Source organism: Leopardus geoffroyi, chromosome D1 (genome assembly GCF_018350155.1).
Source record: "Leopardus geoffroyi isolate Oge1 chromosome D1, O.geoffroyi_Oge1_pat1.0, whole genome shotgun sequence".
Lineage (NCBI taxonomy): Eukaryota > Metazoa > Chordata > Mammalia > Carnivora > Felidae > Leopardus > Leopardus geoffroyi.
Window position 1 is genome coordinate 74783333 of NC_059329.1, and position 24465 is coordinate 74807797.

A 24465-nucleotide genomic window follows, 5' to 3' on the forward strand; every position below is an offset into this window, starting at 1 on the left:
TCCGTCACCCCGGGCTTTGTTACGTCTTCGCCTACTCACCTGGCCGCGGGCGCGTCCTGGCCGCTGCAGCCCGGAGCGGAGTGCCAGCCGCTGCCGCCGCCGCCGCCGCCATGGTGTCCCCAGTCACTGTGGTGAGTGCGCGAGCGAGCGAGCCAGTGTCCGGCGCCCACCGGCCTGGGGACTGGGCTGCGGCAGGCCAGGCCGCCGGGGGCCGTGGAAGGGGCAGGGATCTCGCGGCGGTCGGCGTCCCCGGGAGGGAGGTGGGCGCTGTCAAGGCCCCCCACCCCCCACCCCCACCGCTCCCCGGACCCGCGGCGCCCCTCCTCCACGCAGCCCCTGCCCGGCCGCCCGCCGGAGGGAGGAAAACAGTGGGCATGTGACTCGGAAGCGTGACTTTGTTGATGTCTGTGTGTCTGACGCGGGTCGGCGGGCTGGTTGCCGGGGAGAGGTAGAGGACAGCAGCTGGCCGGCGGTTCTGCGTGGGCAGACCACAGGGAGGCGTGGGAGAGGGCGTGGGAGAGGGCGGGGAGGGCAGGAGGGTGACTGGGCCCTCCTGGGAATCCTGGCCCAAATCTGTTCCCTCGGTTCCTTATCTCATAAACAAGTCTGGGGCGGGGGAGGGGATGTCCCTGAGTCCAAGCAGCATTGGTAATGTGCTGGAGGAAGAGGGGTCATTCTCTCTTGACATGGTTTCCCATTCAGACTTTCTCAACTCGAACGTTTGTCTCTTTTCCCCACCCTTCCTCTTCTAGTGTTGGATTCTCTATGATTGTCAAAGTCTCGCCAGCTACTACTGCCTGTTTCTCCTCATAGGACACATGGGGCTGGGGGACGGGTGTGGAGCAGACCTTGATGCTTCCAAGGGCAAGCTGGTGGTTGATGGGGAGAACTGGGGACTGTGTGGCTGTCCATCTCCTCCAGTCTCCTCCTCCGCCCATGCCCCTGCCCTGACGAGAGCCTGGATGGGGGGAGATCTCCATAGGAAGGGACTTAGTCATCTTTTCTCCCTGCTCTCACTCCCGTCAGAGCAAAGGCAGGCTTGGACCTTGGACCTACCCTTCTGCCTCTTCCCAACCTCCTTTATCACAGTCCGATCAGCCGTCAGGTAACTGGCAGTCTGGAAGTCAGTGTGCTCCCAGAGCCTTGTGCTGGACAGCTCACCCAGCCAGAGGCACAATCATTTTGGGCAGAATGTGGGTATACAGGGAACCTCAACCGTTCTAAACCATCCACAGAGACCCTGTACCAGAAGCCCAAGCAAAGGAGCTTCAGCGTGTCACAGATTGAGGATATCTGCAGTAGCCCCCCTCCCTAGCTTGGAGAGTACCTGCAGTGGCCTTAGACACACCTTTCTTTAGTGGCCCTCCCCCCTGATCCGTCTGAGGCCAAGTCAGCTGCTGTTACTTCCCCCCTCTCAGTTCCACATCTCCTCCCAGCCAGTCTGCTGGCTCCAGCGCAAAAGCTGGAAAGAGAACTCCTCCCCCGCTTCCTGCCTCTTTCTGATGAGCTCTTGAGTTGCTCTTGTTCTCAGAGAAATGAGACTGACCGACAGACAACCCCCTGCAACTCCCCAATCCCTGAAATCCTTCTCTAGCCAGCATCCGTATCTCCTCTCCTTGCCCTTCTTGGCACCTTTAGGCTGGTACCTTTAGGGGCAGCTGGAGTGGAGGCTGAGGAGCAGACTGGCCAAGGAAAGAGCCTGTGGGGGCTGAGGTGCCCACCCTCACACATTGCTGGCACTCACCCGGTGTTGCCAGGGCCCTAAGCCTGTGCCCTGGCCCCACTGCAGAAGATCACAAGGCGGCTAGTTGTGGCGTCTCTGTGGTTTCCTGCTGACTTCACTCCATTCTAGACAGCTGGTGGCTGATGGTGGCCGAGACGGGTTAAAGGGGTTTTGGAGGGACAGGGAGGGGCCAGGAAAGGAGAAGCATTGGCCTGCGGGAGGGGACTTTGTCCCAAGACCTGTTTTCTGCTCAGTGAGTGACCATTCTGGTCCTGCCCTAGGGCCAAGAGTGGATGTGGGCAGCAGGAAAGCGGAGCCCCTCCCCTTCCTAATCAGTTAAGCCTCAGGGTGATGATGGGCATGTTCACACTCTGCTGGCTAGTTGGGACAGGCCAGACTGAATTTCTGCGTGTCAACCCTCCCTACTTGGAAGGTGGGCCTGGCTCTGGGGTATACGTCTGGGCTGAGGGTGCTGGCTCTGAACACCTCTGTGATCTTCTGAGCTCGTAAGTGCTGAGTGCTGCCCTTGTCCTATGTCCTCCAGGTGAAGAGTGAGGGACCCAAGCTGGTGCCCTTCTTCAAGGCCACCTGCGTGTATTTTGTGCTCTGGCTGCCCTCGTCCAGCCCATCGTGGGTCAGCGCCCTCATCAAGTGCCTGCCCATCTTCTGCCTCTGGCTCTTCCTTCTGGCCCATGGCCTAGGATTCCTGCTGACCCACCCCAGTGCCACCCGCATCTTTGTGGGGCTCGTCTTCTCCGCTCTAGGTGATGCCTTCCTCATCTGGCAAGACCAGGGCTACTTTGTGCACGGTCAGTTGCCACAGTAGCTGTTTGGGAGGAATCCTGGGGCTGGGCGCTAGAGGGTCTTAGGTGGCCAAGGATTTGGGAGAGGGAGCTTTTGAACAAGAATATGGGGCATCTGAGGGGTTGTGAGGCCAAAGACCGTGGGACCCTTATTGGAGGATTGCCTTACAGAGGATCTGGTGATCGGCTCTGGAGTTCCTCAGGGGAGGGGGTGGTATCTTTACCTTTGTGGATTTCTTCCCACCCCTGATACTCCCCAAAGTTCCTGGGTTATCCCAAGCACTCCCCTCCCCCCCCCACCCCATGTCTCTCATTACTCATCCGAGCCTGCCCTCAGCATCCCCTCATCCCCTCTCACTCCCAGGTCTGCTGATGTTTGCTGTGACCCACATGCTCTACGCCTCGGCCTTTGGCATGCGGCCACTGGCTCTTCGGACAGGTCTGGTGATGGCAGTGCTGTCGGGCCTGTGCTATGCTCTTCTCTACCCAGGCCTCTCAGGTGCCTTCACCTACCTGGTGGGGGTCTATGTGGCCCTTATCAGTTTCATGGGCTGGCGGGCTATGGCAGGACTACGGCTGGTTGGGGCAGCCTGGCGCTGGACTGAGCTGGCAGCAGGCAGTGGTGCACTGCTCTTTATCATCTCAGACCTGACCATCGCCCTCAACAAGTTCTGCTTCCCTGTGCCCTACTCTCGGGCACTCATCATGTCCACCTACTATGCTGCCCAGATGCTCATCGCCTTGTCAGCTGTTGAGAGCCGGGAGCCAGTGGAAGACTACAGACTGAGCAAGGCCAATTGAGAAGCCAGGGTGTGGTTACCCCTCTCTCCTCCTGGGGGAGGGGTCCAGAACCTGCAAGAACTGAGTCAGGATGGCTGTAGGACTGACCTGGAGAGTAGATACCACTGGGGAAATGTACACGTTTGAAGGGGGGTAAGCAGGAAAAGGATCTCTCTAGCAAAGTTGGTGTTCCAGAACAATGCTTACAGTTAAAAAGAGCCAGCCTAATTCTCCTTGCTGGAGCCAGAATTAGACATCTCCCCACCTCTAACCCCATAGGGGCCGTCAAAGCCCCTCCAGAGGGCAATGGTGCTCAGCGTCTTGACCTCCCCCCGCTTCTAGATGGAAGAGTCTGACTCACCCCACTCCCATTCTTTCTGATCTGCACAAGAGTCGAGTGAAGAGGGGAGAAATCTGACCTGAGATGACCCAAACCCAGGGCTTGAAACCCGTTTCACAGGCCCCTAGGTGAGAAGACTGGATGAGAATGGAATCTTCCTTTCCCTCATCTATCCTTGTTACTTGAACTATCTCCGTTTCTAAGTGGTGGGTGGGAAGGTGAAGGGGTGTCTGCCCAGGTGGGGAAGACTGGGGACTTCACTGGCCTAGGAGCTTGGGCTATCAATGATTCAAGTTGGTCCTATCTCTCTCAGAGGCCAGTCCAGAGCTCAGGCCCACCACCACCACCGCCACCTTTAGACCCTATCCCCAGGGTTAGGGTGAACTATACCAAAGGAAGGGGCCAGCCTGTATGTGTGTCTGTGCGTGTGAATTTCTGTGTGTGTGTGTGTGTGTGTGTGTGTGTGTGTGGTCTGTCTCCCAGACTGTCTGGGTCTTTCTGTGCCATCTGTCTCTGTCCTGCTGTCTAAGTCTTATAGGGAGAGGGCCTCAGGGAGTTGCTGAGGGGGTGCTGAGCCTGGCTTAGAGAGCTGGGACCCCATCCCACCACTATCAGTGCTTTCTTCTCTGCCCCTTCTGCACTGGGAGCAAGAGGAGAGGGCTCCAATGACATTCTAGGGTCATAAGACCTAAGGCACATTCAATGCAAAAGGAGCAAGGATGGGACAACGCCATCCTTTGCTGTTCATGTGAAAAAAATAAAAACCAAGGGCCACTGGCTGCTCTGCTTGTCTGCTTGTGTGGCGTGTGCCTGTCCTGGAGAGAAAGGGGTGGGGGCATGGTGCCAGGGGCCCTGGATGTCCTTAACAGCCTGGGTCACAGTGCTGGCCAGGGCATCTTGGCGCCAGGCTGGCTCCCTGGCTCTGGTGACATGGTGCCTGTTGGAGTGGGTCTCCCTTCCCTGGTCACGTGTATGGGTGTGGATATAATTCAGGAGGGTGGGGGATGGGCAGTATTTGCCACCATCCGATTTTGTCTTTGATGCATTCCCCTGTGCACGGACACCTAGCACCTTTGCTGACTCTTAGTGACCCAGTGCCCTCTAGTGCTGCCCGCCTCCTCCCGGACCTACTGCCTGTTCCAAAATGATCCAGATTCCCTTCAAGTGTTTCCTCTCTCCTTGAACTCTGGGCTCCATTAAACAGTGGGGAGGAGTAAGATTAGATTAGCTGATTTGTACTTTAGATGGGAAGCTCTGGCAAAATAATGTGTCACCCTGTTCCAGGGGCATTTGCATCTTAATGGGCAGTGCTCTGACCCAGAAGCAGAGAGGAAAGCCTTGGGTGGTGGTGAATATGCCATTAGTAAAAGGGTTGTAGAGTCGTGGGGACAGGATAGAGGAGGCTCAGCCCCGTGTGGGTGGTGGGTGAATTAGTGATTTTCAGACTAGGATTTTTACAGAGATACCTGGTGGGAGACAGGAAAAGGATAAGTAGAAGAGAGTGGCCCAGAGACAACCCCCCACCCCCCCCCCCCATCCTTGTTTGGAGTCCAGTAGTTTCTTACAATTTTTTTTTTAATGGGGAAGATTCTGCAGTAAAACCTAAGTATGAGACCTAGTGAGCTGGATGACCAATCGTTTCTAGCTTTGAGAAGCATTAATTCCCAAATACCAGGAACTCTAGACACTAAAGAAGCAAGGCCCTGATCCCTTCAAACCCCAGAACTCTTGAGGGCAGATCTACCTGGTGAAGAAGTGCTGGGGGGGGGGGTGAAGGGGGGAGGACAGGGAGAAGAACGAAGCCTATAAGATGCGTCCTCCCCTGCCCTGAGGGGAGGGGAGGGTGTGATGTCGCTGCAGAGGAGGGGAAGGCAAGCCAAGGCCCAGCCAAAAAGCGGCTGGTCACCCCCAATGCGGGTGGGTTTGGACTAAGCTCTGGGGGTGCGTGTCCTCTGTATCCCCATCCACTCCCAAGCCCATATCCTTGGTCCCTGCTCCATGCCAACCTCAGGAACAGGCAGGGGTGAGCTTAGTCAGTTTATTGTCCCATGACTTCACTGACAAGCACCAGGGAGCGAACTGGGCCGCCGTCACTGGGGACACACACAGGATAGGCTCAGAAACCACCTAGAACAACATCCTCCTGATGCCTGGGCTGGGCCGGAGATCACATAAGGTGCTTGGACTTCTGCAGACTCTCGGTGACTGACGCTAGAATTGACTTGTCATCCTTGTCTGAAAGAGCAAAGCAAGTATTTGTCAGTGTTGCTAGGGGGAAGGGAAACTCCAAATTGCTGGACTTGCAGTTAAGGCCCCCGTCTCCCAAGGTCAGCTGAGCGTGTGGGGCCAAGAGCTGCCAGTTATTCAGAACTCAATATTTGCCAGGCATTGTGCCAGTCACTTCTGTGCACTATCTCATTTAAGCCTCAAGACAGCCCCCAAGAAGTAGATGAGAAAACAGGCTCAGAGTGGTTTGCCAAGGTCACGTGGCTGGACGGTGGCGGAGCCAGGGCCGTGGGCCCACGTGCTTACAACCAGAATTAAGCTGTCAGGGATTTCTCTAGCTGTGGAATGAAAGCTGGATGTCTCCCACAGTGCCTTCCCTGGCCCAGTTCTGTCACACAGTTCAGCAGCTGCCCTGGAGGCATCATCTCAGGGCCAGATACCTAGCTGAGTACTTGAGAGACAGAGCGACAGGACGTGGTCTTTCCCCGAGGAACGGGACTTACAGCAGGACACCAGAGGACTGCCGCGGAGGGTTCAGGGAGCGGCAGAGGATGAGGCTGGAAAAGTAGATGTGGGGGACAGGGGAGACAGTGTGGGGAGCCTTGCTGCTTGGGGTTTCCTCCAGAAGATCATGGGAGAGTCAGGGAGTTTAAGTGAAAGGGAGCAGGGCAGGTCAGCTCTGCATTGGGAGAGGTCCTGCTACTAGCTGTGTGGTTGTGAAAAGAGTGTGTAGGAAGAGAAAACACTTCCCCTGCACGTACACACGTTGGGTAGAGGTGTGGCACACCTGTGCAGAGGAAGGGTCTCCACTAGGTTCCGTTCCGTCCTCCCATTGGTGCTTCCCACCTGTCCTTATCCTACACCAGGAGCTTTCAATCTTGGTCGCACATCAGAATCACTTGTAAAATCTCGTAAACATAAAAATTCCTTCCAGAACCCGGCCACGGAGATTGTGCCTGGCCAGTCTGGGTTAGGCCCGATCACCAGTATCTTTTTCAAAGGCAAGTCTAGGCCCACTAAGGGTTGCAAACTACAGTCTACCGAGGGATTGCAAACTCCCAAGCCTGGAGGCTCCAGACATGTAACAAATGACATCGGGAGGATGGGGGAGACGCACCGAGTACGGCCAGTTGGTGAAATGTTTACACCACCTGTTGGCAGAGTAAATGAAAAAATGCACCCCGAGACGGCCATCCTGTGCCTCTGGCCCAGATGGGACGCAGGGCCGCCTCCCCGCCCCCAGGCGGGCTCTGCGGGTGCCCTCACCGTAGACCGTGAGCGCGCAGCTGCTGCGGTCCTTGCCCAGCTCGTTCTCCACCAGCACGCTGTACTCCCCGCTGTCCTTGAGCGTGCAGGTGGGGATGACGATCGTGCACACCCCGCTGGTGGAGTTGTACCAGAACTTGGAGTTGGCCGTGATGTTGACGTCGCCCTTGTAGAGGGTCACCGTGGGTCGCGGGTTCCCAAGGAAGGCGCATGTCATGGTGCAGTCCTGGCCGCGCAGCACCGTGTGCGGCTTGAGCGGGATCAGGAAGCGCGGTGCGTGGCGCCAGTCCTTCTGCTCATACGGCTTCAGCTTGGCGCTCAGGTCCTCGACTGCGCGGGCGGGACGCGGTGGGCTGTGAGCGCGCCTGGGACCCCGGCCGATGCCCGCCCGCTGAGAGCTCGAAGGCTCCCTGGAGCCCCCCAGGCCTGGGCTACATTCCCACGCGCTCTCAACTTTGGGGCCCCTACCTTACGCCGGCACCCGAGGTTCCATTCGGCCACCCTCCCACTCCCTTGTCATTCCAGGGCTCCACTATCAAAACCCAGTGCGTGGGATTTCACGCTTTTCCAGACCCAGGGGTCCTAACTTCTTTCCAGCTGCCAGCTTCCTGACCGAGCTGTTAACTCCCATCTGAGCTTTTCCAGCATCAGGTCAGCCTCCGTGGTCTCTGCTAGTCTCCATTTAGCTCTTCATTTCCAGTTTCCTGACGCTATCTCCACCCCTAGCCCCTTCCCTCCAGGGTTCCTGGACATCATCCCCAGCCCTCATCCCCGTGACCCATTGGCTCAGGGGACCACGTCTCAGCTCTAAACAGCCGGCCCGCCCCTGTCATCCCCGTCCCCAAGGGCACCCCCACCTCCACTGTCATCCCCACCCCCAAGGGCGCCCCCCACCTCCACCCCCTCAGAGTACGTACAAGGTAGTTCCTCCTCTAGGCTTCTGGATCACTACTTCTCTTCCCAGCATCCCTGACGTTAGCCTTTTCCGCCTCAGCGGTTCTCAGATTTTACCTCAAACCTTGGGTACCGCTGGCAATCCCTATGTCATCCCTGCCATCAAGGATATAACCCAAACCCCCGAGTTTCCTGACTCACTCTTGTCCTTGACGATGAGCCAGGTATCCTTGGAGTCGAGTGGGTCACTGTCACCGATTTCATTCCGGGCCACTACTCGGAAATAGTACTTCCGGCCAGGGAGTAACCCGGTCACCGTGTACTTGTTGCTGAAGACGCGCTCCGCTGCTGTGAACCAGGTGGGGCTGCTGGCATCCCGCTTCATGATGACGTAGTGGGCCTCACTATCTTCCTGCACGTCAGGGCTGTGGTTCCAGGTCAGAGTCACCGTGTTGGGGACCTCCTCAAACAGCTGTAGGTTTGTGGGCGGCCGCGGAAAATCTGGAACAACCACAAGGTCCAACAGCCACCCTTGGGGGCCTGAAGAATTATGCCCCACCACGGCCACCTGCCAAGCCCCATGGAAGATGAGACGGGGAATGTCCCTTCTTTGAGTCTCAGGCCGCTGGTATTTTGGAGTCAGAAAGAACTATTTCTGAGGCGTAGCTCTGCCATTTACCAGCCCTGTGAACTTGGGCAAGTTACTTATCTTTTTTTGAGACCGGTTTCCTCGTTTGCAGAATAGGGCTCACAATAACTATCACAGAAATGCTGAGTAAAGTGCTTGGCACATAGTAACTATTCAATAAAAGTTTATCCCTTCATCCCTTGGGAGTTTAAGGCTTTATTATAAAGCTTCTAGCCCTCACTACTATGAGGCCACTGCAATTATTAATGGACTCATTTCCATCTATCCCTCCTGATTCCCACTCATTTTCTGCTCTCTCTCTGCCATCCATCCTCTGCATATGCCTCAAAGCTCATCCGATATGCGTGCGGAAACTGAAACAAGGATTTGGCCCTAGTTCAATGGCTCTAGGGCTTCAGGGCATTGAGAAAAAGCGGAAAGAAACCTTCCCATTAAGGCAAAGGCCAATAAAGTCTTGTTTTGTGGTGCCAGACAAGACTTCACTACCTTAAGGCCTGGCTTGGCAGTGATAGGAACTCGAGCAGCAGTGGGGAGTTACATTTTGGAGTGTGTGTAAGGATACCTCCCCAAGGCCTCTGCCTACTGTCATACCTGCCACACGCACGTGGATGTCATAGGATGCCTCTCCAAACTCATTCTGGAGCAAGATGCGGTACACCCCTGAATCAGAGCGCTTGGTGCTGTTGATGAGGAACTGAGAATGGTTTTTGCCCTTGGTGATGGTTTCCCTGCCCTTGGTGGGGATGCCGTCTTTCTGCCAGATCACGTTAGGTGGTGGTGAGCCCTGTGGGGTGACAGGAGATGGCACTGGGGTCATCCAGGTGATATTTGGGGCTCCCACTGTTGAGAAGTCTCCTGCCAGGCTCTAGTGCCAGGGTTCTGGCGAGGGGCCGAGACAGAGACTCTGATAGCTACAGCAGCCATCTTGGTGGGCATCTGGGGGCCAGGATCTGGAACAACTCACAGAGAAGGCAGCATGGATGCAGAGGGCTGTCCCAGCACGAACCACCATGTGACTCTTCAGTCGGGCACTGAGGTCAAACTTGGGGGCAGCTGAGAGGGAAGAGACCAAGGTGGGGCCATGGACCTCTCTCTCTCTGGAAGACTCAGCTTTAAACCTCCCCATCCAGAGCCTTTCCCAACCTCTCCTCCATGCTCTTGTTAGAGCCCATACAGACCGTTAGCAGCCCCAACACTGTGAAGCATTTATTTGTCCCTCGTCTGTCTTCCCCTATTAGTATGTAAGACTCTAGGACAGGTCCTGTGTCTTAGTTGTTTCTGTATTTCCAACACCCCTCTTGGCACACAGTAGATACTATTTAGCATACAGTGAGTGGAGTTTTTTTGGTGGGGGCGGGTCACGCCTGGCTCTGTCCAGGCACAAGTATGGACGACTTCTTGCCCATAGCATCACCCAGTTTTCCCCTGTGGGATGAGGTCCTAGGGAGGAAGGTATGGAGCTGGGATGTTCAGGCGCAAACCCCAGCTCTCTCTGCGTCCTCACCTGGTGGCGGCATGGCACGAACCCCCTCATCCAGTTCCACAGGCTCCCCAACCCCAGCCTCATTCACAGCCCGGATTCGGAAGAAGTATTTCTGCCTCTCGGTGAGGCCTCCCACTGTGTAGCAGGTGCCTGAGATGGGGATCTTTGTGCACTTGGACCACTCCTTAGTGTCTTCAGCCCGCATCTCAAGGATGTAGCCAGAAGGTGGGTCTCCCTCTGCAGGCTCCCGCCAGGCCAGGGAGATACTGGAGTTGGAGGAATCAGACACGCGCAGACCCTGCACCAGACCTGGGGGCTCTGGGTGGCAGAGACATCCAGTCAGCCTCCCAACTCACCCGTACTCCTCCCCGTGCCCATTCCCACACCTGGTACCCCTAAAACCTAGCTGTCAGCACTTCTTCCTCTAACACCCAGTTCACACCTTCAAGGCCAACCTTGCGCACTCAACAACCTCCAAGTTCAATTCTCTCGCTGGCTCAACACTTTCACCCTTGAAGTCACTACCCTCCAAATTCAACATACCCTACAGCCTCAATTTCCTTCTATTCTATTTTTTTTTTAAGGTTATTTATTTTGAGAGAGACAGAGACAGCGAGAGCAGGGGGGAGGCAGAGAGAGAGAATCCCAAACAGGCCCCACGCTGTCAGCCGTGGGACCCCATGCGGGGCTCGAACTCAGAGATCATGACCCGAGCTCAAACCGAGAGTCAGTCACTCAACTGACGGAGCCACCCAGGCGCCCCATCAGTTTCCTTGTGTTCTAAACTCCACCCTAATTTAGCCCAACCATCTCCACCGCCTCCATTCGTGTGCGGTACCCCCATCTCATCTCCCAAACTCAGCCCCCTCCCGACCATCCACACTATACTATCCCCCTACCCAATCCTCAGACCTGCCTCTATCACCTCGCCTAACCAGAAATGCTCAAAGTTTGATAACTTTTTTCCCACCCTGCCCAATCTTTATTTGTTGGTTTTCTCTTATGTGTGAATCCTGTCCCTCTATTAGGCTGGCAGCTCCCACAGAGTGGAGACTGTGTGGAGGGGTCATCCTGTTAGGCTTTCCCAGAGGAGAAGTCGGCTGTCTACCTTGCATCAGATAATTCTACTGCGTGCTGGGGTTTGGCACCCCATACTCACTGACAGGGTCCTTGGCTACCACTGAGTTGGATGCCATACTGGGCTGTCCAGGGCCTGCCTTATTCACAGCTATAACTCGGAATTCATATTCTGTGTCTTCCAGGAGACCATCCACAGTGCACTTGGTATCTGAAATGGGAGTTTGAGGGGTCCTGAGGCCAGGGGGTCCACGAGATGGGAGACCATAGTGTGGGAGGGCATGGATTAGGGGGTGGCGGGATGCTATGAAAATCCTCAAAGGAGTTGGGGAACAGAGTATGTTCAGGGCAGCAGAAGTACACAGGTCCACCCAGCAAAGCCTCTCTTGGTCCTCCTGAGCCTCTCTCCCTAGGACCTCACCTTGGATGGGCTCCTTGTTGACCGGCACCCAGAGGCTACTGCCTTTCTTCCTCCGCTCCACAATGTAGCCGAGCACTGGGGCTCCCCCATCCTGGGTAGGGGCATTCCATGTGATGGTCATGCTGTCTTTGGTCACATCGGTCACTTGAGGCTGGGAGGCAAGACCAGGGGGCTCTGTGGGAGACAGAGGGCAGAGGTTAGGAGGGGGAGCATGTAGACATTTCCCACCCCATGTTGATCTCTGGCTCCCTCCTTAAAAAAACAAAACAAAACAAAACAAAACACCTTAAACCAATGATTCTTAACTCATGTCTGGGTTTTACCTCCAGAGAGTTTAATGTAATTGGCCTGGGGGGTGGAAGCCAGGCATGAGCATGTTTTTAAAGACATCAGGTGATACTGTGGAGACCAGATTGAGAATCGCCAACTTGGTTCTTTCGACCCTTGTCATCCCCAAAGCCACAGTTCCTAATGTACTGTCTTGACACATGGACACATGGAGACTAGTTGGGAGGGGTGTCGCCAGAGGTTAATTCGCTTTCATAATTCAAATACCCATGTTGTCAAGGGGCTTCTTTGGGGGAAAAGTTAGAACAGATTCAAGGTTATCTCTAAGGTAACACTACTCTCACTTGAATTTGGGGTGATTTCTGGAATGGAGAAACAAGTGGAGTCATTTCCCTGCAATTGAATGCAGTTCTGGACATATGCACACATGTGTTGTGCATGTGATCTGACTGGGAAAAGTAGAGAATTCCTACTCAAGATAATGTTCTGCTCGTACTCCGGATTCCATCTGTCTCATCGGATAGCCACAGAGGTGACCCCACAGAATTCCCCACAGACTAGCCTCCCTCACTGGCGGAAGGCCTCCATCCCGACCCCTGAGTTTCCCACTGAGCATAGGGCTATCTCACTGACCAATGGGATTTCCTGCAAACACTTCATCTGTTTCCAGAGGGTCGCTCACTCCTTCTGAATTAACCGCCAGGATACGAAACTGGTAGGCTTTTCCCTCTTCTACCTTGTTGGTGGCAAATTTCGTGAGTTTGCTGTCCACCTCGCCTATCTTAATCCAGGACTTCTTGCCGACCATCCTCCGTTCCACTATGAACTGGGTCACAGGCCGCCCACCGTTGTCTTTGGGGGCCTTCCACTTCATGTGCACACAATTACCCGAGAGTTCCAGAAATTCCACCCGGCCCTGGGGAGGTTTCGGACGGTCTGAGGACAGAAGATAGTATCACAACAGGGAGCAGGAAGGCTTTATCCCACTTGCCAGAGGTCCACCAAACTGGGGCATAGACTTCCCTCGCCCTTCTCTGTGTTCGCTGTGCCTCCTTGAAGACTTGCCCAAAGGGTTTGATCTTTGGCCACCTGAGACTCTCACTTGCCTAGGAATAGGTGGACTGGGGACCCGGGGAGCCCCTGTCTCAGCTTGTCCCCTTCCACACAAGATCTCTCCCTCCTCGCAGCTTCCAGAACTCCAGTGCTTTGTGATATTATAGTTTATCTTATGTTATTACACATTGGCCAGTTTTCATCCCTTTTGGGTTGAGAAACAGCTGGAATACTTCCATCCCTATATCCTCAGCGCTGAGAACACAGAAGAGGGGTTCAGTCATGCTGCTGAATTGAGTCAAAACCCAAACCTTCTCACTTCACAGCTTGATGGCATGGGTGTGTGTGTGTGTGTGTGTGTGTGTGTGTGTGTTGCATGTTGACCATGAGCTCACTAAGGTCAGCTCCTCATCTCTTGTATTCCAACCCATCCCCAACCCCATTCCTACCCCCTTCCATCTTTCCAGCTTCATTTTGTCCTCAACCCCATTCACCCACCCTCACTTCATGTCACTTCCAACCCCAAAACTCCCGCACCAACCCCACTTCTATCCCTAAATGCCCCTCTTTCACTTCATTTCTACCTTATTTCCAACCATGTCCTCATCTCCAAGTCAGTAACACTGGAAGGTCTGCTATGTGCTGTGCGCCCTGCTATGTGCTTTAAATTCACTTGAAACAGATACTAAAAACAAAACTCCTGACACAACAACAACAAAAACCAAAACCAGCCCCAAATCACCCCATGGCAAATGAGAAATGGAGGCTTCAGTAGGTTCATCCACTTGCCCAAGGCCACCTAGTGAGGAACTTAGAAAGCGGGCTTCTGGTGCAAAGCCAGCACTGGGATCCCATTCTCAACCCCCAACTCCAGCTCCCATCCCCAGCCTGCCTCCCGCCCTGAGCGCAGAGCAGCAGATGCCCTCAGCTCAGCCCAGCGGGGGGCCAGCCCTCACCCAGCACGCTGAGGTGCAGAGTGGCTGTGGCTGTGCCGTAGTCATTCTTGAGCTTGAGCAGAACGAGGCCACTGTCCTCACGCACGCAGTTGGAGATGGTGAGCAGCGCCTGGTCTTCCCCGCGCTCCATGGACACACGTTCCTCTTCTGTCACCTCCATGCCGTCCTTGTACCATGTCACTTTGGGCAGCGGCTTCGCCCGGAAGGGCACCTTGATGTTTGCCGTGTGGCCCACCTTCACAGTCACGGGGTGCGCGGCCAGCGCCTCCAGCACCGACGGGTCGATGGTAGGTGGATCTGCGGGGCGGGGGCGGGGGGCGGTAGGGCAGGCTCGCCCGGTAGGAGTGGGGGGTGGGGCGATGAGGGGTGGAGGAGGATCCCATGGGGGTGGGGGAGGAGCCCTAAGCACGTGGGCTGGCCCGGAGGGGTTGAGTCTTGCCTACAGAGGGCAGCGACCTTACCTGCAATGAATACGGAGGCCTCGCTCTCTGCGCCCTTGGCCCGGAAGGTGTACTTGCCCTCGTGCTCCGGGCCCATATTGGGGAAGATGAGCTTGTGCACTGCACCCTGCTTCACGATCTGCACGCCGGGCAAGTCCGTGATCTGGGGGGGCGAGGGGCAAGGGGCGGCCATGAGTGCGAATGTATGGCCAGTCCACCCCTTCCTCCTTGGCCCCCTTCTCTAGCCCTTGCCTCGGACCTCCTTGCCATCCTTCAGCCACACGCCCTCCACCTTCTCGTCGTTCAGCACCACGCACAGTTCAGCTGGGCTCCCGGTGGCCGCATGCACGTCAGACATCCCGCTCTTCACCGTGGCCAGACGCTCTGGGGGAGAAAGGGAGCAGGTGCTGGGTGAAAGGAACTCACGTGAAAATGGCTGGTGGTGATGGCCATGGGAAGGGGCTGGGGTGCCATGTCTGTCAAAATAATTTATGATGAGCAGGAGATTTGGAAATGGCCAATGGGCGATAGGAGAATGGTCAGGGAGGGAACTGGAACAAGTAGGTGGGAGGTTGGGGAAAAGTCCAATTAGCATTGGGAAATGGTTAATGGGGGCCTGCTCATCGGAAGATGGTCACTGGGGACTTGGGGTGCTCAGTTGAAGAAGGAGAATAGATGGTGGGAGTGTAGATGGGTAGAGGAGTTGGGATGGTTAGTTGGGGTTATGCTAGACTGTGGGATGTCCAGGATTTTTAGGAGTTGAGGGTGGTCAGGGTCAGTGGGGACCAATCAGGATTAGTGAGCAGGGGCTGGTCAAGGTCAAGGAGGATCGGATGATCAGGGCTGCTGGGGATGGTCAGAGTCTGGAAGTGAAGGATGGATAAAGTCAAGGGATTTTGGATAGGGTTCCAGAGATGGGGTATGACCAGGGTCTAGGAGGTAAAGATGTTCAGGACCTGGGAGGTCAGAGAGGGTCAGAATTTGGTAGATGGGGGTGATTAGACTGGGAAGTAGAAACTGACCATGATTTGAGGAGGCTGGAGTCAGTAGGGGGCTGATCAGTGTCCATGGCAGGGAACCGCCAGGCCTGGGGGGATTGGTCAGTGGGAGCTGATAGGGTGAGCACGTACCCTCCACGGTGACCACAGCAGTACTGTAGTATTCAGTGGGGTCTCCGTCCTGCATGGCCACCACAGTGTACTCGCCACTGTCACTGAGCTGTGCGTCCTCAATGACCAGCTCTGCTCGCTTGCCCTCATGGCTCATGCTGTACTTGGTGCTGCGCTCCAGCAGCCGCCCATCCTTCTTCCAGTACAGCGTCACATCCTTGGTGGTCAGCTCACACTCAAGGCATGCACGGCTCCTCTCTTTCACACGTACGTTCTTCAGGGTTCTCACAAACTTGATGGGGATGCCTGTGGACAGATAGACTGGGATCTGCATCCAACCCCCTACATCCCTTTCTGCAGCTACATGCTGCCCTACTCCTCTTTTTGGTCCCAGAAACACAGGGACTTGTGGCATTCAATGTGTTTGTGTGCAACACGTGACCCACAGAGGTAACCGGCAGAGAGAGTCCCAGCTCTGCCCCTTACTTGCTAGCTGACTGTATGCAACGCATTCACTCTCTGAGTCTCAGTTTCTTCATATGTAAAATGGGATAACAGTTTACCCCTTCACAGCACTGCAGTCAATATCTCTAGTGGCCCTTTGGAACTCCAGCCTTAATTGCATTGTCTTTCTGGTGTCTGGGCCTTTATACACCTGCTGTTCCCTCTGCTGAGAATTTCCTGTCTTCATCCCCACTTGCTGAAATATGAACTCCTTTTGGTTCTTGGCAAGACTTGGCCATCACCTCATCACATCCTTTCTGACATCACTAAGTGGTGCTCCTTCTTTGGGTGCCCACAGCCTCTGTGTCTCCCACCATCACAGCCAAGATGATTCCACGTTACAAGAGTCAAGTGCGGTTCCCACGTGTGACATGCCTCACGGGTAACTCTCCAAACGAATTCTAATGTAGGAATGCAAGTGGTTAACAGTGATGTGCTATAACATATAAGGTTAGAGCCGGAAAGGCTAATAATTTCCTGACCCATGATCTCCCAGCTGGTAAGAAGACCCCGGTCTTGACTCCCTGCTTAAGAACTTATGTTCCAAGTCCATTTGGTGCCTCCCCCACTACACAAGGAGTTAGTGGAGGAGAGAACCCTCTGTCTTTCTAGAACCCATCACAGGGCTTTGCAAGGAGAGATGGATGGATGGGTGGATAGATGGATGACTGCCCGCATGGAGGTGGCTGTGGCATGAGGCCCACCCCTCAAGCTCTGGCCCAACCACTCACGGTCAATAGTGAGCTGGGCTTTCTGTACCAGGTCCCCCGCCTCAGCAGAGAACTCGCCGGCATCGCTGAGTCTGGCATCCTTAATCTTAAGTGTGTGGGTCAGACCATCCTCAGACACTGTGATTTCATACTTTTCGTCCCTCTTCAGCTCCTTCCCATTGAACTTCCACACAAAGTTGGGCACTTTCTTGGAAAGGCGGATCTCAAAAACAGCTGTCTGGCGCTCTGTCACCTTCATTGGTGTCATCTCTCCCAAGAACTTCAGCGGCTCATCTGTGGAAGAGTAGGAGGGGCAGTCGTTGGGCTGCAGCCCTGGTCCCTCCTGAGGGGTGGGGTGATGGAGGGGACATGAAGACTCAGGGGTCACTGGCCTTCTGTAGCCCACAATTGGGGAAAGCATCCTTCCTTTTGGTCTGCTTGTGAATCCTGGAGTCCCCTCCCATGATGGTCATATGGTCTCCTCCCCAGTAACGTTAACACAGCAATTTTAAAAGGCACTTATGTAGTTTCAGATATGTGCCAGGCACTCTTCCAGCCAGTGTGTACATAGGATGCATCTAATTCCCATATAGATAGATTTTACTATGATTTCTCATTTTACATATGGGGAAACTGAGGCAAACAGAAGTGAAATAACTTGTCCCAAATCACAAGCTTCTAAGTGACAGAGCTGGGATCTGAACCCCAGCAGTCTAACTCTGGAGACTGTGTACTTAACCATGATGCTACACTGCCTCATGGCACTTACTGTCTCATTCTCTCCCTTGTGCCCCATGTTTCCCTCCTCCGTTAATGTCCATCCCCATGCAGTCCTCTCCTGCATGGCCCCGCCGTCCTCTCTCCCACATCCCTGGCAATTCCTCCCCTGATCTGACTGCATCCTCCTTGTTCCCCCTCATGCCCACATTCATACCCAGCACTGTGAGCTCTGCTCTCATCTTCTTGTCACCCACGGACAGGCTGTAGGTTCCTGCGTCGTTCATGTTCACATTGGTAATAATCAGCATGTACTTGGTGCCTATCTGCTTCACATCATACTTGCCTAGGGAGTACTGGATCCTCAGTGGCTCATTACCCTGTCTCATGAAATGGGTAGAAAAGCTGAGGGAGGGGTTTAGGAGGAGGCTTCCAGAGGTCCCCATTCCCCAAGGCCAGCCTGAGCTGGAGGGTACGACGTCTGCCTCTCTAAGATCCTCAGACACACCAGAGGCCCCCGAGATCTCTTTAGCCACATCATCTAGCTAAGCGGGACCCTGGGTCCCTGCCTCCCTTGAGACCTGAACTCTTAATGTTATCTTCAGGACTACCTAACTCATCCTTTTCAGATGGGTAGACTGAGGCATGGAGAAAGGAAAGTAAGTATCTCAAATCAAACAGCAAAGTGATGAAACAGCTAAGAATAGAGCCCAGCTCCCAGTCAGTTTCAATCATCCCAGGAGGCATCAGCCTCTTGCTGGAATAGAAGAGGGACCTGGTTGACGGATAATGAGAGTGTCTGTGAAGGGAGGAGGTGCAGAGAGGAAATGATATTGCCAGGGCAGGCCCTGCCTAGGTGTCCCCTCCCCACCTTCATCCATATCATCTTGACATTGGGGTCCTTCAGCTCCATGATGCAGTCAAAGACCACAGTGGTGTCAATCTTGGTCTCTATGTCTTCCAGGGGCTTCAGAATCCGGATGGTCTGTGAGATTGTGATAATAAAATGGCGGGTGTCAGGGACATCTGGGGCCTGCCCAGTCTGTTAACCCAATTCTGGAGGAGCTCCTTAAAGGTTTGGGGAGAAATGACTAGGCTGATTGGACAGCTGTGCCTCCCCCAACCTCCTGCCACTGCCTGCCTGCAAGATTTAGGGGCAGACAGATATGATGGACCACGAGAAAGGAACTACATTCATGGAATAGTCACCATGGACCATGAGAAAGGAACTCCATTCATGGAATAGTCACCATGGACCTGGGCCCATTACATAAGTCCTCTAATTCCAGCGTAGATGCTCAATAATTGTGAGTCGGTTGAGTGAATGCATGATGACAACACAAAAACATATGAAAGAGGAAAGTGGAAATTTCATTTTGCAAATGAGAGACTGAGGGGCAGTTCACACAGTTAATAAGGCAGTAGAACTGGGACTTGAGCCCAGGTCTATCCTACTCCAAAGTCTATGCAAGCACATTTGGGGGTAGTGGGGAGAGAAGTAGAGATCCTTTCTTGCTCTTGCCTTTGAGCATGTGTGGACAGGGTGGAGAGACCTTGCCACTGGGAGACACACAGGCACCAGCACTTTCGGAGAGACCCAGACCCCTGCCTGCAGACCCCTGCCCCTCTATGGTCACTGACCTCCACCTCCACTTTCTTCATCTCTTTGAGCTTCTTGAGCAGCCCCCGGAAATCAGTGAAACCATACTCCATGCAGACCTTCTCAAAGTCCTTCTTGGGTACCTTGGACAAAATCTCCAGCATCTCTTTCTCACCTATCCCCTTCTTCTGCTTCTTCTTGGGAGCAGGGAGTCCCCTGGGAGGGGGTGGGTACCAAGCATGGGCTCAGCACCTCCCTCTGAAGTCAGAGGGAGGCTCTCCTAACCTTGAGATTCCCTTCCCTAATTCATGGGTTCTTGGAGCCTGGGCCATTAACTCAGGGCCCCAAAGGCCTTTGAGAAGTTCTGGCCTGGAGGGTGGAGGGACAGTACCCTGGGGAGAGGAGCCTCCCAGCCTCACCTCTTCTTCAGCATCTTTTTGAAATCCATTTTTTCATGACCTGAAGACAGAAAAGGGGACAGGGTCAGACAGAGGAGTCTGATCCCTACAAAGAAAGACCAGGAAGAGGGAGCTGGCTCACCTTCTGTCACCAGCAAGGACACAGTGTAGATGGCATCTGCATGGTCATTGCTTGCAATGCACTTGTAGTTGTCAGAGTCATCGGAGGTCAGTGGCTCCAGCTGGATCAGAGTCAAGCCATTAGTGGGGGAGTGAGGAGGACCCCAGGGAGACTTTCTGTGAGGAGGGAAAGGAGGGCGTTTTGGGGGGGAGGGGGAGTGGGACTGAGTGTGGGTATATGTGTGGAGGACTGAGCAGCCCCTATGATGTGGAGGTTCCAGGGAGCCATCAGTGTGAGTGTGTGTGTTTGTAGCCTGATTCTTCACAGGATTCTCCCTCTTGGCTGTGAGCTAGACGACAGGGATTTCCTCTGAGTTGTAACTGTGTGCAGTTTCTGCCACTAGGCTGAGTGTTCCTTCTTTTAACACATATTTACTCCTTTGTACAGGTGCCGGACTGAACCTGAGGAAACCGGTGAATTAGGCTGAGGAAACCGGTGAATGTTGGTATCTGCAACATGGCACTCACAGTCCAGTGGGGTCTCGGAATGAATGAATTTGTGTAAGGGGTGGCCAGTAGGGGGACCTTGGGGCAGCCTGTGTGTACTATGTGGGGCTAAGGGTCCAGTAATGGGGCCACTGGGAGAAGGAACGTTCTGTATGGTGGGGAGAGGGGAGGCTTTTGGCCCTTCACAATGGTATGTCCTCATGGGACCAATTGGGACACGTTTCCCCATGACCCATCTCTCCTTTTCCTCAAGGGTCTGGAACCAGAGGTTGCAGAAGCTGGTTAGATCTAAGGATGATCAGCCCTTGGCCAGAGTCTTCTAGAAGTGTTCCCTGAAGAGCCCAGGAACCCTGACCTTCACCCCCCTTCGCTAGGATTAGTTCCTCCCTTGGTGCCTGGCCTGCCGATTTAACCTGGCTCCACCCACTACGGCTACGCCCCCTTCTAGCCACGCCCATAGCCTTGGCCTCCCTTCCCTTTTGGCTCTCTCACCTTCTGGAAGAGATGGGTCTCCTGCCCCTCCTTGGCTTTGCCCTAGTTCTGCTTCGCCTCACCCCTAATTTTGGTCTCCTGCCCACTTTAGCAACACCCCAACTCCTGATTAGGCCTCTCTTATCCTGCCCCTCCTCTAGGGCAACGACAGCTTCTTTCCCCATGGCCCTTCTTGGTTCGTTCAGTTGTGGCTCTCTTGTCCGTGATGGGGCCGGCAGCATGCCCTGGGGTCCCTGCCTCTGGCCTCGTCCGTAACTGGCTCTCTGGCTCGGGTCCCCGCACCTTCAGCACGTGCTCCTTGTTGATGCTGTCGTAGAACATTTTGGCCGACTCCTTGATGGGGATGCCGCTCTCTCTCTTCCAGGAGATGTTGGGTTTGGGGTTCCCCTGCACCCGGGCTCGGAACACAGCTTTATCCCCTGCAGTGGGCACGGGACACAAGTTCACCTCTTAGCCTCCAGGTCGGACCTTCGGACCCTGCCTCCTCCCAGGGGTCTCATGTCCACCCTGGCAGGGGAGCACCCCTGGGCCTGGGGCAGCCAGTGTTTGCATTACTGGGGGACAGTGGGGTCGTGGTGCTGATTGGGGCACCGGGAGAAGAACAGAAAGCAGCCAGGGGCTTGGGGACACACGGGGAGCGACACACCCTCGGGCGCGGTGACGGGGTGAGGCTTCTCCACGAACTCGGGGACGCTCTCGCCTGCAGGGATGTCAGTACTCCGAGTCACCAAGCTGAAGAACTCTACAGTGCTCGAGGACTTCCTTGTCACGACTTCCTCTGTGGCGACAGGCGAGAGGTCAGAATGGGAGGATTGGCCTTTTCTTGAGGGGACGGTGGAGCATTTTAGGGCCGCGCGGGGACTTTGGCCAGAAAAGGAGGACCTTTAGTCAGTCGGTCGTTGTGTTATGGCACGTTTCAGCCACCAGGGGGAGCGCCCTCCTCTTCCAGGCCTCTGGTCAATCACGTTTATCGGGCCACGTTACCGGGTCCCAATTGTTTTCTTTTCTTTTTCTTTTTTCCCAACCTTTTTCTTTTTTAAAAAGGAGATTTATTTTGATGGGGGTTTCTTGGCCTCTTGGGCTTCTCTCCTGGAAATCCTAGTCCCCCAGCAGCCTTAAGAGGGGCCCGGTGGCTTAGTTGAATTCGGCTGTCTGCCTTCCCCTAACCCTTCTGTGGTTTAGTATTCCTTGCCATGGGAGGAGCAGTGATTCTTGAGCGAGGGACAGGAAACGTTGCCAGCCTAGAGGGGCTATGGGTGGGAATCTCCTTATCTGAGAGAGCATATTCAATGCAGTAATGTAATTTTATGTTTGGAAAATGAAAAGTTTTTTCAGTATAAACTACAGACCGTCTTGGTGGCTAGTGAGCTGACAGTTAAAAACAATTTCTCTGATTCACCGAGCGCGTTCCTTTTGTCAGGAACCGTGCTAAACACAGTTCGGAGGTTATGTTATTTAATCCTCACAATACTCCAGCGAAGTAGGTGCTTTTATTATCCCCACTAGCCTGAAGGACTGAGATGAGAAAAACGTGTTCCGACACACTTTTAAGTAGCCATCAGAAGGGTCAAACAAGCAGTGTGCAGGCTGCCCATAACCTGCAGATGTTTAATATCTACAATGGTCAAACAAAAAGTAGCCCTACATCTAAAAAATGAGAGATTTCACATAAAAATTCACATTTCTGGATTCTCAACATGGAGCTCATACCCCCCATATGGCAACGATCAGGGGGCAGTGAATAGCGGCTGCCCCTTGAGGTGGGGGATGTCCTCTGCAGTTCACTTCGGTCTTTTTTTCTGCATTTATATTCCGTGCCTGGACCCTGCTGGCCAGTGGTTTTAAACTCTGGCTACATGCTAGAATCTCTGGAGAGCTTGAAACACACACACACACACACATACACACATACCCATACACCTGATTTAGCAGCTGGGTGAGACTTATGTATCACTATTTTTTTTCATTCCCCTTCCTTGCTCCCCGCTACACTAAGCCAATCGAATATGCAGCCGGGGTTGAGAATCACTGCTATCATCACGTAAGTTTGCAACTTCTGGTCTTGAGCCCCAGCTGTTCCACTTGCCTGGCCTCACTGACCAGGAGGGGTTGGGATAGAGTGTTCATCTGGCCCTGACCTCTGTGCACGAGGGCTTTGAGGGACTCTGTCCCTCCAGGACTTTGAGGGAGGGGGCAGTGACTGGGAGGGGATATTGGATACTTTGGCCTCTGGCCATCTTTTAATCTCTTTTCACTAGAGACATGACTGAAACAATCTGTTCTGCTCTGAGACCATTTCTCAGCTTTCCCTTGGATCTGTTTTCCCCCAAGTCCGGTCCCCAAGGGTTGAGAGCCTGGAAGCTTAGGTCACTTGTTTATGTCTTCATCCTCTCCACTGGCAGCTCCAAATCTCCTATTTCTGAAGTGGAGCAGGGTCAGCATTACTCACATCTAGATAAGGTAGCTACTTCCCTAGCTTCCTCCATGTCTGAAATTCTGCCATCGGAGATACATCCATTTGCTTCGGGCTCTGATCTCCTCAAGCAATTAAGTTCATCAATCACTCACACACATGCATGTGACGGACTTTCCTAAGCTGTTTTCCTGGAGATCGGATCTATGGGTAAGCCTCCCACTGGCTGAAGCCTTATCAAAGTACAGATTAGAAGCACAGGTTAGGAGAGGGTTGTCCTTTGTATATGGGGCTCCTGAGGGGCCCAGAACTCATAACGGCTGAGCGCCCACCCCTGCCCCTCGCCCCGTCACCGCCCAGAGGCTGGATGTGGAGAAAGAAAGGCTGCCCTTTCCCGATTTCCCCTCCCATCCACTCTACTTGCCTCCCACGATCCTGGTTGTCTGGGAGAAGGTCTGCACGTGGGTGGTGGAGCTGGAGAACTCCATGGACACGTGCTCCTGCAGCATCTGCTCGTGGTGAATGGTCGTCATGGTGACAGCAGGCGTGGGCACTCACCTGGGAGGACCAGGGAGAGGATGAGGCCATGAAGGAAGGGCCTAGGAGGGAGATCCAGAGTTGCTCTTCTGTGTGTGTGTGTGTGTGTGTGTGTGTGTGTGTGGCGGGGGGAAGACACGGGGCAGGTGAACACAAGGGGAGACGACTGTGCACAGGAGAGAATGAGGAGAAGCAAGCTTCTCTCCGGCCTGTCTTTTCTTCCCATTGTATCTCACCTTCCCAGGCTGGTTACAAGGACCAGTGGGCCTGTCACCCACCAAGTAATCGCAAACCATTCCAAGTTCTCAAGGGGAGAGAATGTAGGGCTGAGATTTACCCAGGGGGAGCTGGGGATTCGTATTCATAGCTACATGGAACTAAGGAGGCAGTGTTAGCTGTCTCATCAGGAGGCAATGAAGTCAGACCTAAGAAGGAACTTCCTGACTAAGCCATACTGCAGTGGGCCTTGGAAGGAAGCTGGGGATTTTCCTCCTGTGCCCTGGGGACCCCTGGCATCATTGGAATGCGAAGACGGATAGATGAGAGTGTGTGTCTGCAGCCCTGCTTTCACTTATGACTCGATAAAGACAGAGGCTGAGGTTTTCTTTCATTTTTTTTTCTTTAAAAAAAATCAGTAATTCGATCTCATCGTTAATAAGTGAAACAACATCCACATCCATATGAAGAGGCCCCCTCCTGAGCCCCCATCTCTCGGCTCTCCCCCAACACGAACCACCCGTGGTCACTCAGCTCCTTCTGGAGCTCCTTCATGCAGAGACACGTATGTTTTTGTCCTCGTCCCTTCTTTACACTTCAGGTACACACTATTCACTATTCCGCCCTTTCTCTTTCACGGAATCCATCTTGGAGATCTCTCCGTATCGGTTCATGAGGGCTTTCCTTGTTCTAACAACTACACAGTATTTCCAAGAATGGATGTTCCTACCATTTTTGTTTAA

General features: G+C 54.1%; 2 protein-coding genes and 1 long non-coding RNA gene across 3 annotated transcripts; 2 read left to right on the top strand and 1 right to left on the bottom strand.

Moving 5' to 3' along the window:
* TMEM86A (transmembrane protein 86A) lies at nucleotides 1-4425 on the top strand. The gene is made up of 3 exons (XM_045484730.1): nucleotides 1-131; nucleotides 2268-2532; nucleotides 2891-4425. The coding sequence occupies exons 1-3, from the start codon at nucleotides 111-113 to the stop codon at nucleotides 3325-3327; spliced, it is 723 nt and encodes a 240-aa protein (XP_045340686.1). The 5' UTR covers nucleotides 1-110; the 3' UTR covers nucleotides 3328-4425.
* A 1366-nt stretch (nucleotides 4426-5791) lies between these two features.
* On the bottom strand, nucleotides 5792-23618 carry IGSF22 (immunoglobulin superfamily member 22). The gene is made up of 22 exons (XM_045484731.1): nucleotides 23394-23618; nucleotides 21203-21334; nucleotides 20839-20975; nucleotides 19580-19679; nucleotides 19459-19498; nucleotides 19081-19255; nucleotides 18311-18424; nucleotides 17657-17819; nucleotides 16744-17016; nucleotides 15530-15814; nucleotides 14659-14783; nucleotides 14421-14562; nucleotides 13960-14256; nucleotides 12584-12886; nucleotides 11663-11836; nucleotides 11324-11452; nucleotides 10186-10482; nucleotides 9646-9734; nucleotides 9273-9465; nucleotides 8234-8533; nucleotides 7139-7468; nucleotides 5792-5881 (listed from the first exon to the last, which is right to left on the bottom strand). Exons 1-22 carry the CDS (start codon nucleotides 23500-23502, stop codon nucleotides 5814-5816), a joined length of 3975 nt encoding a protein of 1324 aa, XP_045340687.1. The 5' UTR covers nucleotides 23503-23618; the 3' UTR covers nucleotides 5792-5813.
* Nucleotides 14136-21086, top strand: LOC123601469. Its single transcript, XR_006714122.1, has 4 exons — nucleotides 14136-14246; nucleotides 14645-14803; nucleotides 20006-20118; nucleotides 20318-21086. It is a non-coding gene; the product is annotated as an uncharacterized LOC123601469 (long non-coding RNA).
* Nucleotides 23619-24465: the final 847 nt, after the last annotated feature.

Bases quoted from the DNA above. Each gene is read 5' to 3' on its own strand.
- IGSF22 (XM_045484731.1), bottom strand. From the start codon at position 23,502: ATGACGACCATTCACCACGAGCAGATGCTGCAGGAGCACGTGTCCATG. The intron at 12,887-13,959 runs GTGAGGGCTGGC...TTCTGTCCTCAG, and splicing joins TCTGCACCTCAGCGTGCTGG to ACCGTCCGAAACCTCCCCAG. The intron at 8,534-9,272 runs GTATGACAGTAG...TGGTTGTTCCAG, and splicing joins CATCCACGTGCGTGTGGCAG to ATTTTCCGCGGCCGCCCACA.
- TMEM86A (XM_045484730.1), top strand. From the start codon at position 111: ATGGTGTCCCCAGTCACTGTG. The intron at 132-2,267 runs GTGAGTGCGCGA...TATGTCCTCCAG, and splicing joins TGGTGTCCCCAGTCACTGTG to GTGAAGAGTGAGGGACCCAA. The intron at 2,533-2,890 runs GTCAGTTGCCAC...TCTCACTCCCAG, and splicing joins CCAGGGCTACTTTGTGCACG to GTCTGCTGATGTTTGCTGTG.